The sequence below is a fragment of the Psammomys obesus genome, unplaced genomic scaffold (genome assembly GCF_907164565.1).
Source record: "Psammomys obesus unplaced genomic scaffold, mPsaObe1.curated_primary_1811, whole genome shotgun sequence".
NCBI classification, from domain to species: domain Eukaryota; kingdom Metazoa; phylum Chordata; class Mammalia; order Rodentia; family Muridae; genus Psammomys; species Psammomys obesus.
This window is the reverse complement of record NW_026585895.1, coordinates 18,060,894-18,075,409: the sequence shown is the minus strand read 5'-3', so window position 1 is coordinate 18,075,409 and position 14,516 is coordinate 18,060,894. Positions and strand designations below refer to the sequence as shown.

The 14,516-nt window shown below is 39.8% G+C and overlaps 1 protein-coding gene across 1 annotated transcript in view; it reads right to left on the bottom strand.

Moving 5' to 3' along the window:
- Positions 1-6,373: 6,373 nt before the first annotated feature.
- Galnt3 (polypeptide N-acetylgalactosaminyltransferase 3) overlaps positions 6,374-14,516 on the bottom strand; it is a 37,481-nt gene continuing 29,338 nt past the window's right edge. Inside the window, exons 8-11 of the mRNA XM_055600990.1 lie at positions 12,771-12,902; positions 12,504-12,605; positions 8,250-8,402; positions 6,374-7,397 (exon numbers count right to left, since the gene is read on the bottom strand). Of these exons, the coding sequence (XP_055456965.1) occupies positions 7,275-7,397; positions 8,250-8,402; positions 12,504-12,605; positions 12,771-12,902 (510 nt within the window). The 3' untranslated portion in view covers positions 6,374-7,274. The remainder of the gene's footprint in view (positions 7,398-8,249; positions 8,403-12,503; positions 12,606-12,770; positions 12,903-14,516) is intronic.

Below are 14,516 nucleotides of genomic sequence, written 5' to 3'. Positions count from 1 at the left end.
TAGATTAGTGAATCAGCAGATGAGGGCTGTCGAATAATATTTCCAAAAAGAAACCAAGAATACAAAAGATTGTATAATTAAGAAATATTTTGAAAACTTTCAAGGAGGTGTGTATTTAAAGGGTACAGCAGAATGCATAGTCATATTAGAGTGCCTTCAGGACACTGGGGCAAATGAAAAGACAAATCAGTATGCATTCAAAGAGGAGAAAAATAAGACCACTAATAAATGATCAAGAATCAAAACACACTCAGAAATTTAATACAAGGATTTAAAAGATGAAATAAAACCTCTACAAGATGTACTACAAGATGTGCTAAGGTAAAGGTGGCACAGAACTTGTGGGAGTGGAAAACCAATGATGGATCCAACTTGAGACCCACTCTGTGAGGGAGACAATGCCTGACATTGACTGGAGGACCAGAAACCAGAGGCTGATAGCCCAGACACCTAGGCTAGATCCAAGCATGACTGCCCTGATGGTACCCTGCTATCTTCATAGACCAGAACTGAGCATCATCATTGTCTGAGAGGATTCATCCAGCAACTGATAAAAGCAGATGCAAAGACCCACAGCTAAATATTAGTCGGAAGAAGCTCCGGGAATCCTGGGAAAGAGGGGAAGGAAGGACTGTAGGAGCCAGAGGGTTCAAGGAACCACAAAAGACACATCCCACACAATCAACTAACCAGGACTCACAGGGCCTCACAGAGACTGAGCTGAGAATCAGGCAGCAACCTGTATGAGTCTGACAAAAGGCCTCTGCACATGTGTTGTGGTTGTATAACTTGGTGTTCTCGTGTGGCACCTAACTGTGGGAGTGGGGGCTGTCTCTGACTCTCTTGTCTGCTTTCGGGACCCTTTCCTCTTATTGGGTTGCCTTGTCCAGCCTTGATATGTGGGTAGGTGTCTTGTCTTATCGTAAGTTGTTATGCCATGGCTGATATCCCTGGGAGTCCTGCTCTTTCTTAAGGGAAATGGAGGAAGAGTGGAGCTGAGGGAGAGGAGCAGTGGGAGGGAGAGAAGGGAAGGAAAAGAGGAGAAAGAGAAAAGTGTGGTCAGGATGTCATATATAAGAGAAGAATGAATAAGTAAAGAAATTACTTTTTAAAATGAGCTTTTCTCAAATTAGAAAGTAAATCAAAGGGCAAAGAGAAAAAAAATGAAATAAAAGAAAATGTACAACACCAAGGCAAAGGTAAGTGTGTCATCCAAGGAAAGCAACCACTTGGGTGCAGGGATAGGAAGTGAGTGCATTTTTGATATATCGAGAGTTTAGGAATTGTGTGTTACATGTGATGGAAAAATGGACATGGAAGTTGAGGGAAGAGAAATATTGAAATACTGAAACCATTCTGTATAGGGATGAACAGTATAGCCAGGCATGATTGTACACCTGTGTCATCCCAGCATTTGGGGAGATTAAAGGATCAGGATTTTAAGGCTAGTCTAAACAACATAGCAAGTTCCAAGCCTGACTGTGATAACTGAGACCCTGTCTCAAACAAACAAACAAACAAACAAACAAACAAACAAAACTGACTAAGTTTAAATAAGTAATCAGAAAAAATGTAGAGCTGGAGGAGGGCAGTAGATTGCAAGGTCAATGGTTTGGAGGTCTTGATGGAGGAAAGTATCATGGAGGTGTATAGGTGAATCAGGGAGGACCCTGTAATCAGCATTTATGTTCTTCAGTCTAATAGGGTCCCAGACCTTAGTACAATTGACTCCATGATGGAAGTGCAATTCAGGCTATACAACTCAGCACATAGACAGCATCACCTGCCAAAATAAAACCAAAGACCTAATCCATCAAAGTCCCTAGTTCTTGGAAAAGTCTTTGGCTTCTGTAGGTCTGCTTCTGGCTAACTGAAGTATGTCAACCAGAATGTTTGTGTGTGTGTGTGTGTGTGTGTGTGTGTGTGTGTTAAGCTTAAAAAGGCAGAAAGATAGAGGGGACTTACTCTAGCTTTTATCCTGAGAAAGGCTCAGGGCTACTACACTGGGATCCCAAATACACAGTCTGGTCACCAGCTGGCTAATAATAAAGACTTTTTATTGCCATATGAACCCATGTCCGAGCAGTCTAATCAGGTGGAAACCCCACAATATTCAAGAGTTAGAGAAGAACAGTCACTAGCAATAAGGGAGGGTGTGGCTGATGGAAGAAAAGATGGTAGTCTAGCACAGAGAATTCACCATGGAAATGCGTTATGAAGTTGTCTGTAAGGAAGAAGTAGGTGTGGCGCAAAGCAAAACCAACCAACCAAACAGGAACCAGAATATTCAATTGATGGATAGCATAAGTTAAATAAAATGACCATAGATTCATGTCTAATGGAGGAAAAATGAGGAAAGGACAAAAAATCCAGATGGCATGGTTTCAAATAAAAAATGCAGTTATTCTAAATTCTAGCCATAAAATCAAAAAGGAAGGGCATAATACAAAAATGAAATACTTCTTTCTAGAAGGTAAAGATATATCCTTAGCAGATGCTCAAGGCAAGATAAGGAATATAGTTTTCATATAAATTGGTTTCCTGAATAAAGAACATGTTTAATAGTTGGCAGAGTAAAGGGTCCCCGAAGGGAGCGAGGTTATCAAATCAGTAAGAGAAAAATGAGGTAGGAACAGCTAGGAAGCCATTGTGATAGCAACAGGTAGACAGAGGCTAACATCTGGTGATGCCTGGAGTAATAAGGATGTGAACTATGATGGAGCCATTGTGGTAATCTCAAAGATGCATGGACACTGAGTCCAGGGGAAGACATTTACTCAGTGTGGTTTTAGTGGTAGCCCTGACATCACCTGTGAATGCTGGAGATGCAGAATCACAGGCTCAAGCCCAGGCTTTATGAATTGCGATGGCACCAAGGTGGTTTGAGTGTAAGTCCTGTAACATCCACTTCTTTAGTTCATTTCTGTTGCCGTGATAGCATACCTTGACAAAAGCAATTTAGAGAAAGGGGTTTACTTAATTAAGCTTATAATCCCAGGTTACAGTCCTTTGTTGTGGGGGAGTCAAGATAGGAATGTCAAACAGCTAGTGACATCACGCCCACCATCCACAACAGAGTAATGAAAGCTTACGTGCTCCCTTGCTCCCTTGCTTGATTTCTCCAATCTTGTACAGCTCAGGACTCTCTACGTAGAGAATGCTGCCACCCAGGGTGGGCCGGGTTTCTCCATATCAGTTAACTTAAGTCAACCCCCCAGAGACATCCTGTCCTAATTAGCTTCAGGGGTCACTTTGACAAGGCCTACAGTCCTGAGGCCTTTGATGTGAGAGATTATCTTGATTGATAATTGACAGGGGAGGGAAGAGCCCACTGAGGGTGGCATATCCCTAAGGCAGGTGGGCTTGGGCTGTGTAAGGAAGCTAGCTGAGCAAGCCAGTGAGTGAGCCAGCAGTAGAATTCCTCTGTGGTTCTTTTCTCCAAGTTTCTGCCTGGGCTTTCTTCAATGAAAGTGTACACCAAACAAACTCTTTCCTACCCATCGCAACAGAAAAGTAGCTTGAGTGCCTGCCTACAGGCGGCCCAGTGTAGACAATCCCTCACTGAGACCATCTTCCCAGGTAATTTGACATTGTGCCCAGTGGTCAGTTACAATAGTGCCACTTAATTATCATTAAACTTCAGAGCCTGTTTTCTGGTTTTGGCTGATGGGGCCAACTTCTTTGAGAACTTTTTTGGCTCATTGAACTTCCTTGTGCTGTGATGCCGTGATCATGGGATGTCCACACTACTAGATTATAATCTTCATAAGATGGGGACATTATTGCATGTTGTTAGTACCTAATGCTTGATAATGGGCAATAAATCAGAAAAGATGTTTCATACATTTTGTTGAAACTAGAGAGCAAAGTTAAAATACATTTTTCCCTGTGGCAAAATCCTGAGAAAACCAACTTAAAGGCAGAACGCCCTATTCCGACTCATAGTGCAGAGGTCTCAGATGGGTGGGTGTCGGCTCCATTGCTTTCAGTATGTAGCAACCACATGTTGGAACACAGATGCTTACCTTGGGGCATCCAGGGAACAAGAGGGAGGCTAAGCGACCAATACCCCTTTCAAGTGCACACACAGCCCCAGCAACATCATTTTCTTCCATCATACCCCACCTGTGGACAGTTCTATCACCTCCTACTAAGGCCATACCTCAGTGATGATGCCTTTCAACACATGACCCTCGGGGACTTCCAAACCAAACCCTAGTCCTCTGTGTGCAAGAAACTGTGCTGAGGTTAGATGACTGGAGGAAAACAGTTGATAAATTCATTTTAGAAAGCGTATAAAATACTTTAATTGAAAACACACATGTTCATACACATACATACACGTTTCTATTTTCTGCATACCAATTCCCTCCCACATATGTTGCTGCAGGGCCAAGGCATTTATCGAAGTATGAACAAGGTTCCCAGAGCTCTGAGTATCTTTCTTCACATAAGCTACACAGCAACCCCAGTGACCTAAGGAAATTTATTTGCTGTTATTAAAATGAACTGTAAGTTCACAACTTACTTAAGACAATGAAATCGAATTTCTCCTAAGAATTCAACATTGCTTTCCCAGAAATAATATTTTTCCCTATTTATGTTTATTTTGTTTTATTGAACAAGGTCTCCTTTGACATAATCAGTCCTTAAATAGTCTATGTAGCTGAGGATGACTTCAAGCTTCTGATCTTCCTGCCTCTATCTCCCAAGTGCTGGGAGTATAGGCAGGTGCTAATGTGTGTTTTTAATGTGGAATTTAAGCCAGGGCATGCTAGGCAAGTACTCTACCAACTGAGCTGCATACCTAGTCCTTCATGTATGTTTTGATAAAGTACATATATGCTTTCTCTGAAAATACAAAATGCATCATAATCGACAGGCAGTTTTGGTGCATTCCTTATTTTCTCCTGTGGCTAAGTAGGTGCTTCTTAACTTTTGGTGAGCCTGCTCATGGGATTGACCTGGAGTATTGCAGACTACTAGACTCAGTTCCGATGGGCTCTGGGCTGGTCCTGTGGAATGAAGGCAGCATGCCAGGTCTTCAGTAGGAACCACACCATTTGCCCTGGCAGCTTCAAATTGAGCAAGAGTCCACAATTTCACACTTGAGTGCAGGCAAATCATGCAGGTGGATGACAGCCAGGCTCCATGAATTTCTGTTAAGTCTGTTCCAGAACTCAAGACAGTTAAGAGGGAATCGCCCACCTCCAAGGGCCAGTTCCCAGTCAAACTACTGCTATGACATTTGATAATAGCCTCAGGCTGTGGTAGAAGGTAAAGACCGTCCCTGTGGGTGTAGCTACAACATAATCAACCCAATCGAAAAGACTTTACATGGAAAACAAGGCATCAACATATGACTCCTCGTGAGGGTCCGAATATTGGTCTCAAGTTCATTTATAGAGCATCGTTGAAAAATGCTTTGTTTTGTATTGTTTTTAGAGATAAGACAAGCATTGAGAACAGCTTTTGCTCATGATCACTCAAGTCTAGTGGAGCAAAGTGAGGAACAGAAATTGCACATGTAAGTGGCCGATGCAGTATGCTTACAATTGTATCATTGTCAGCTGCAATACTGGAGAAACATTTATTCTTAATGAAGTATCAAACTTAGCAGGTAGAAAGTCATCTCAGTCACATGAATACAACATAGTAGCATCCTGTTTCAAAATGGTGTTCCTTACTTCTTTACCGTAAGGGAGACAGATGAATGGAAAAGTCTTACATCCTTGGTAACTTCTTATACAAAGTTAGGAACTTTTTTATTTCAGTTTAAGGAACTGAAATAAAAATATGCAAAGCAACTGGCTAGAGGATATGGAATTTTTAATTCAAACCTTTTAATTCAGTGGATGCTTTATTTCTTAATTAAATCTATAATACTAGGAAATGAAAAAAAATACCAGGAAATGTTTTATGTAACTGAGACCCTACTCGTTTTAAAAGTTAAAGGAAATTATATTTTGCTTCTGAAATAATAAAAGACCCTGCTCTATAAAATGGCCAAAGAGGAAATGGTGACTTCAAAAGATAATTTTAGGAGGTCATTGAAGGACATTATCGGGGATTCACATATCCACCAGCATCTTCATTCCTGTGTCACACCACTGTCACCGTCTGCTTTTTCCTTAAAAGGATCTGGGGCTCCACAAACAGCAGGTGACTAAAACCTAGAATAAAAAAACAGCGAGTGCTTCCTCTACCCACCAATAATTACAAATCTTACCCCAAATTGGACAAAACTGAAACAAAGGTTTGCAATAGTGTTTAGGGTTCTTTTATTATTATTATTATTATTATTATTATTATTATTATTATTATTATTATTGTTTCCAACATAGAGAAAAGGCTTTTTAAAAAAATATGATGAGTAATCCATTACAAAGACACTTTATATAATGAATCAATAATGACATTTATTATTGAGTCAAGTATACTGCATTTGAATTCAGTATCATAAATATTCAAGATTAGTAAATTTTTCTAAGAAAATAAGACTACTAGAAAGGAAAAAGGAACCCTTCTAAACAGCTAATAATTTATAAAGTTTACTTATTCATTTAAAAAGGACTCTGGGAAAACACACAGTGTAGTTATGTCAGAAAAGCCATTTGGGAAAGATGTGTGTACAGCAAGTGGAATAGGCTTCAGACTAAAATATATTTGTAAATTTTCCAAAAATTTAAGTGTTAAAAATAGTCCTCTCTTTATTCATCTTTATGTTTAAGGAAATACTTGACAGACAAGTAAACAAAAGACAACAAAAGTTTACCTGGATTTTAAAACAATAAGTTCTAGACCTATAAAAATTTCCTGGTTTGTACAGAAAGGCCAACAACTGACCTTCATTGATCCATTTCTATATGGTTATAAAAATACAGTATCAAATATTTTTATATCCCCCCTAAAATTAGGGGAAGTATTTTAAGCTGTGAATGTGCGGATGTAGGTATGCCTATCCCCAAGTGTACCAACACACTTCACTTCACCAGGAGAGAATTATTCTCTTCAGCCTGTAAACACCTCTCTTCTACATCTGGACATTTCAGAATGGTCTTTGGTATTTCTAGTTGCTGTGCTTTTAGACAGAAACCCCCAGGACTTCTGCGGCAGCACTACATAGACATCTTAAGATATAAATAAGGAAAATGCACTTGGAATAAGTTACAATTAGCTGCTTTTGCATAATTTTCAACAACTACAGTGTACGCCTAGTCACAGTTTTATGAGGAAGAATATGTCCTTTTCAACTCCTTAATTTTAAGGAACACTTATTCATTTCGGTTAAAAATCCATTTTTGGTGTAGATCTGTCGGGTTGCATGGCACTAAGTTTGGATGCTCTCCACTTGCTGAAAGGCACATTTTAAATAATGGATTATATAGAAGTTGGTCCTGGGGGCGGAACAAGAAAAAAGAAAACACACAACAGACATTAAGTTTCAAGAATCACAGTTAAAAGCTAATATAAAAATGACCTCACGGTTTCACTAAAGGTAAAGAGAGATTTGTCTAACTAATGTATCTGATTCTTAATTTTAAATCTAAGCTCAACCAAGGTTGATAAAATAGTGATGACCTCCGATTATGACACTGTAATCATGTTACTGCTATTCAGTCAACGCAAGACGCATCAAGGATGAAGAAGGAAAAGAGAACAAAACCTGAAGCGCCTTTTCAAGCAAGAAGCCTTCTACTGGTATTCTGATCAACTTCAAAATCAGAAAAGCCAGCCTTATGGTATATAACTATCACACAAAACTAGTTTTAGATAACAATTAAAATGATCAAGCATTTTTAAGAACAGGCAATCTGTTGTATATTCTCTCAATTCTAGATTAATTAAAAATGTGCTAAGATGGAAAAAGACCTAATTAGTAATTTTTTATGAAAAACACAGTTTTAGTCCCAAGGAAGGAAAAAAAAAACCCATGATTTTCAAAATCTATTGTAAAACTTTTAAAAAGTCAAAAATAGGCTAGAAATTAATAATTTATAGAAGTTTTTCACTTGCATACGCCAAGCTTCAGTTTTATGATTAGTTGTTCCCATCGGAACTTAATCCCTAGATATATTCTCTTATCACACAGGGAGGCATGTAATAAGAGCGGAGTTATTAAAGGTGAAGAAATTCTGATATATATATATATATATTATACATATGTATATTATAAATATAGCATAGTAAGGCAATTAGAGCTATTCAAAGTTGCCTAGTGAATGGATGAATGAACCGCAGCCAGTCACCTTTTGAATCTCCCATATCTGTTCTCCGGGGGCGACTGTCCTGTGACCTTTATAGACACATGCCTTCAGCTGGGCGATACCATGAGTGGCATGAAGACATAACTCCTTCTGGATGTTGTGCCGGATCTCACGCTGAGCAGAGTACTCAAAGTACTGCAGGGGGGTGGGGGTGGGAAAGAGAGGGTCATGATTGACGAAGGTATGCCGTATGCTCAGTTGCAGAATAAAACAAGGTGCAAAACAACCAGTTCCCCAATAAATAGTAAGCAAACAAACACAGTAAAAAACAGAGGAAGTGTGAGCTGTGTCACTAGGACAGGAGATGCCAAGGTCTTGCTTCTGTCCCTTAGAAGCAGTGATAGCTTTCTAATGTGGTGTTCTTCCCTTTCCTAATGAGGGACTGGAAACTACAAGCCGGAGTGGATACTCCCGCAGGTGTACTACGGAAAGCCGCCTGGAAAGTCCCCTTAAGGAGTTAGCTAGCTTCTTCTCTGCCCCTCAGAATAATCCTCTTACTCATCTCAACCAAGGCATTCTAGAAACTACAATGGACTCTAGGAGCCTGTTTCTGCCTCCCTCTATTCCCCACCCCAGTGAGATAGGTCCCTGACCACAGGATCCCTAAAAGCACCAAAGTGAATGAGTTGAGAGGTTCAGAGCACTTTCAGCAAAGACCAACACGTGGTCATCACTTGGTACATTGTGGCTCTTTACTGACGTATCACCCTCTCTTCACATCTAAATGACCAGTCTCTTAGTCCTGCTGAAATTTCTTCTCTGATGTTTTCTCATCCATGCTTTCTCCTCTACCCTCACTTCTTTGACTGGATGACCTCTTAATTTATGCTGCAATGCCAGCTTTTGACCCTATAATGCTGCAATCCCGTCAGCTGTTTGTTAGCTCCTTTAAGCTTAACAAAACTTACCCCTGTTGCTCAAAGCTGCTCCCTAGACCTGCAATGTTTAGGACACATTCTTCCAGCAGCCACTGCCTCAGCTACAGTGTAGAGTAGACCATGCTCCTTTAACACAAATCTACCTCTACAGGCTAGCCGGAGAGTTCACTTTATTGCCAGGCTGCTGCTCAGAACAGCCTGTGACCCCTCCCTGCTTTGTTAACTCTTCTTCATCCTTTAAGAGCTAAATCAAGTATCACTTCACCTATTTATCTTTCCTCAATTTTTCCCCTTGCTGGAAAATTGTAATTTTCAAGTCTTTTGTAGGACACCAGAGGTAGCATATTCTATACTACCAGAACTGTACGTGTAGCTAGTTGGATTCTCTTTGAGCCAAAGCTAAGCACTGTATCAACTAATAATATTCATACTTACTGGCACGGCAGGCACTATACTAACTGAACTACTTTCCCGGCCCCATAATAAAGCAAATATTTAATAATGTTGGCAGTCTAAGGATAAAGTGATTTAACATAATTGATTTTCAATAATGCAATAACTCCTGTGAACACTAATATTTATGGAACCTTTTTCTATGTGCTAGGCAGGTGCTATGCTAGAGCAAATACTCCATAAACACCAGCAGAATTCAGAGCCTCGATCGCATGTTCTTTGAGACCTGGTCTCATGCTTAATTTCTCATCTCCTGCAAGTAAAACAGTGATTTTGTAACCAGTTTTTCAGGTGGAAGCATTGTAAAAAAAAAAACAGCTTAAGAAGGAGAAAAAAACAGCATTCTACCTACACCTAACTAATTTAAACTAAGGTAAACCTTAAGAACTCAAAGATGGTAAGAAACGCTATCCAGTATTTTACATCACTATGATTAAAAAGTCACTAAGATGAAACTTGGAAGGAAATGAAAATAGTTGAAAATACTTTGGCAACAATAACAAAGTGTATTATTAATCAGCAGAAAATATGAGAGCAATGTCACTCAGAACCTAGACACATGCTCTGGAGGAGGTTGTTCATGAAGCTGTCATAAGGCTCTAATGCCAAACTGCATTAGACCATAATATTCTCAAATCCAGCCACATAATAAAAAAGTTACTTTGCTTTGCATTCAGAAACACTGTCATACTGTTATATATGGGTTATATATATATATAAGGGTTATATGTCATAAAACACCATTAAATGATTAAAAATGGAAAGAAATGCTCAAGTTAAATGAGACTTCTGAATTTGAGCTCTCAAGGAACTAAAATAAACAAAGCAGTTGAAGGAAATAATTGATTAAAATGAATATGACTGTTCAAATGTTAGCTGAACAAGGATGACACCAATGAACATGCCAAAGTGGACAGGGAAAACACCATGAGGCCTCAACACTACACAGATAACTACAGGTAACTGAGGAAAGCTGGGAGCAGGAGAGGGGGCCTTTCTCAGAGAAGAGCACACTGTTTGGTTGTTCAGAGCCAAACACATACAAGAAACATTCTACAGACTAAATAGTCATATATACATATATATATATATATATATGCATGTATATATACATACGTGTGTATATGTATGTATGTATATGCATATACATATATATACGCATGTGATTGCAATTAGTGAAAATAGAGGCCATGAACTTGAAAGCGCATGGAGAGGTGTATAAGGGAGGGCAGTAAAGAACAGGAAAAATGTTAAGGTTATATTATAATGTGAAAAAAAAAAAAAGAACCTAACAAGTAAAAGATATAATCAGTAACTGTGTTAGGATGACAGAAGCCAGAGTCATCTTAAAATATAAACCAGACATTATTTTCTTGCTCAGAAAGCTCTTGATGGCTTCTGGTGAATTCAGAATTAAATCCATCTCCCTTAATGGGTCTGCAGATCCCTACACAACTGGGTTCCTTATCAAAATCCCTGACCTCATTTCCTTTGCTCCTTGCCTAAACCGCTCTGTGTTGGCTGCACTGGCCATCTATGTCCTCTGTGAACCTCTGCTACCTGGCTGCTCTCGCTCAGCCTTCCACGTATGTGTGTGTGTGTGTTCTCTTTCCCACACTCATTAAAACAGATACATATGTACATAAATATATATGTATGTGTATGTATGTCTATATGCACCCATCCCATTTTAGAATTCGTTGTCTGTGTAAAGATCCTTCGCCAGCTCTGGCTTCTGTTATGTACACGTAGTTTGATGGCTTTAGGCAAGTAACGACTGAAGCTAAACTAAGCTGAGTTTAAGGACTAGGAAGTAGTAGACTGCCCAGGAGCTACAGCGATCCTTTCTTCCTAATTCTGATGCTTTTGAAGCCTTGTCAAAGCACATACAAGACAGCCCAAATTATGTACTGCTGTGAAAATCCTATACCAAAAATACAGGCAATTCCCAGAAAGGAAAAAGTTCTGAATGTTTTTCTTTGTATTTCCTCACACTCTTCTCATTGCATTACTATTCCCACCAAACATCTCTCGGTCTTCACTCTCTTCTCAATAAAGTAAAAAAAAAATGCTATCTTTCTCAGGAAATCCATGAGTACCTCATCTAGTTCTGATGCAGTTTTGTGTACCCATGTGGCACCCTGCATTCTTTACTCAAGACCTTATGTCACACTGACTATAGATGCTGGCTCTGCAGTACGGGTGTTTCCTGAGGGAGCGAGGGGCCAAACAGACTAAGCCCAGCAGAGGTAGCACTCGGGGCTCCGTCGGGGAACTTGCTGGCTAACTGGAGAAAGTCTGATCCTTCTGCGAGTTGACTTGCAAATGCTAACGTAAAAATAAGCTAAAGCCCAGAAACTTAATATTTTCTACATCTTTAGTAGGCTTAATTGGAAAAATAAAGTAAAAACAAGGATGTCATTAATAATAAAAAAGAAAGAAAAGAAAAACATATCATTTGGATGCAGGGTACTGAAAAGTATCTCTGTCCCCAAAGGACCTTACATTGCAGCTGTGTCAGCATTAACAGTGGATGCAATTTGCTATTACATTGAATATGGTCTTCACCTGGAGGCTCACAAAACCTCCATACAATACCAACAGTCACACCAGCATTTAAAAAAGATTGACATTAAACACACACAGAATATCAAATGACATTTTTCTGTGTTTTTTTTCTCCACTCTTCTTTCTGTTGACCAAGTGGGTAACGTCAGATTATTTTCAGAGCCAAAGTGAAAAAAAAAAATACTCAACATCCTCCATCTTACCATATTTAGCTTAAAACCATCTCCACACCAGTTTACCTCAGCATCAAGCTGAGCTGTGACTTCTGAGATGCACACAGCACCTGACTGTGTCTGAAAGCACTCAGAGATGGAAGGCCTCCCCAAGCGTTGCTCACCTGGTTTCCTCCGAGTCCATGGCACGTGTACAGAATCAACGGTTTGCCTCCCTGGTTATTTTCACCAACATCCAGACACAGAGGTTGACCAACACTCTTTATCTAAGTAAAAGATTTAAATCATAAAACATTAAACCGTAGGGCTTTCATTTGTTTAAATCAGTTTTAGGGAAGTGGCATTAACAATGTGAAACTTAAAAAGGAATAAATCAAAATGTGTGGGAGGGAGTTTATCAAGAAAAAATGGGAACATAAAAAAATACTCACATATCCAGATATAACAGGGTTAAGGTCTGGTACGTACACCTCTGGGTAAACAGTGTTCAGGTACCATGTAAAATTTTTACACTGAAGGCGTTTCTTTATTTCAAATCTTTTGGAAAGATCACCAAATGATTTCTAGAAATAGAGGAGAGAGTGAAGGGAATGCTTAGTCAGGTCGGCTCTGATAAATACTCAGATGGCGCTATTTGCATTTGCACTTTGGCAGTAAGTGAAGCTCTGGATGCAAGCACAAGGTGGACTCCAAACGCATGCCACTCATCCAAGCGACAGGTGTGCTGCCTGCCGGATCACGAGTGGTTTCAGAATCAACTCACACTGGGGAGCCGGCCAGAGGCTGCCATACACTTCATCTGTACACCCTGGGCTGGCTGTGGGAGGGTTCGGAATGGCCTGTACCGTGAGGCACGAGGAAACACGCTGCACAGAAACAGCACTAAGACTCAATAAAATCAATTATCTCTTTGTAGTCAAATTGCAAAAAAAAACAAAAACAAAAACAAAAAACAAAAAAAAACCAATACCCCCAAAACTGCACAGTTGGGTGTTTTCTTTTCTAATTTAAGTGTTTTAATTTAAAAAAAAAAAATTTCCCAACTGGACCTTGGGTTGAAAAAGGCAATTTTGAGTTAATTGTATTTTATTTTCTTTTATTCTAAAGGGCAAGGAATACAATTAAAAATACACTAAACTGAAAAATATTTGGTTTATAGGAAACATTTTAGAGGAAAATTGCATTTGATACCTAAATGGATGAAAGCAGAAATAATGAAGTTTATGAGTCCAATGGAGGAAAATACTTTATGCCAATCTCAGTATCCTGAACTCAGGCATTTTAGCAAAACAGAATGACTCCTATGGACAGTTAGCTCATGTGTCCTGTAAGGGGACAGGGATTGGCTGGCTCACTTCATAGCTTCTCTGAAGGGTGAGAAGCAGAGCTTAGGCTTTATTTAGCACCCGCTTCCTGCTCAGCCACATAGTTCAGGTACGTTCAACTTGTCTTAGTCACCTTTGGTTAAAAGCACTCCAATGTGGAGTAGTCCACTCTACTAACTTGTAGGGAGATACTGGGGACCAAAGAATTAGGTGAAAACAGTCTTTCTTGACCCTAGCAGTCAATGCGCGGATGCCTTCTCAAAGTTACCACTGCTTCCTATAGACATGTCTTCAAACTGTTGCTTAAAATTCATCGTCCCCCATACAAAGCTGCCGGAACTCAGTTCTAATGTATTAAGGGCCAGGAGTCTGCCAACTAGAATCTACGAAACATCAACAGTAAGAGTATGTTTAGGAGCTGTGTATGATAGATTACACACACACACACACACACACACACACACACACACACACACACACACGCACACACACACACACACGCACACACGCACTCACACGAAGACCTGAGTTCAGTCCCCAGAACATGCGTTATTAAAAAGCCACACACTGTGGTACGAGCTTTAATCCCAATGCTGGAGATGTGAAGACAGGAGGATCCCTGCAGGTCTGCGTGGCCTGACAAGCTAGCATTACTCTTAGAGCAAACAGTGACCCTGTCTCCAAAAGAAAAACAAAATGCGGATGGCACGTGAGAAATGATGGCAGGGGTTACCCAGGCATGTGCAATTACACACTTCACAAGTGCATGCTCACATGCAAAGAGCATCCTAAGTCTGTTAGTACTCATCACGGCCCTATTTCCTCGCCCCTCTGGGGATCAGGCAGGACATA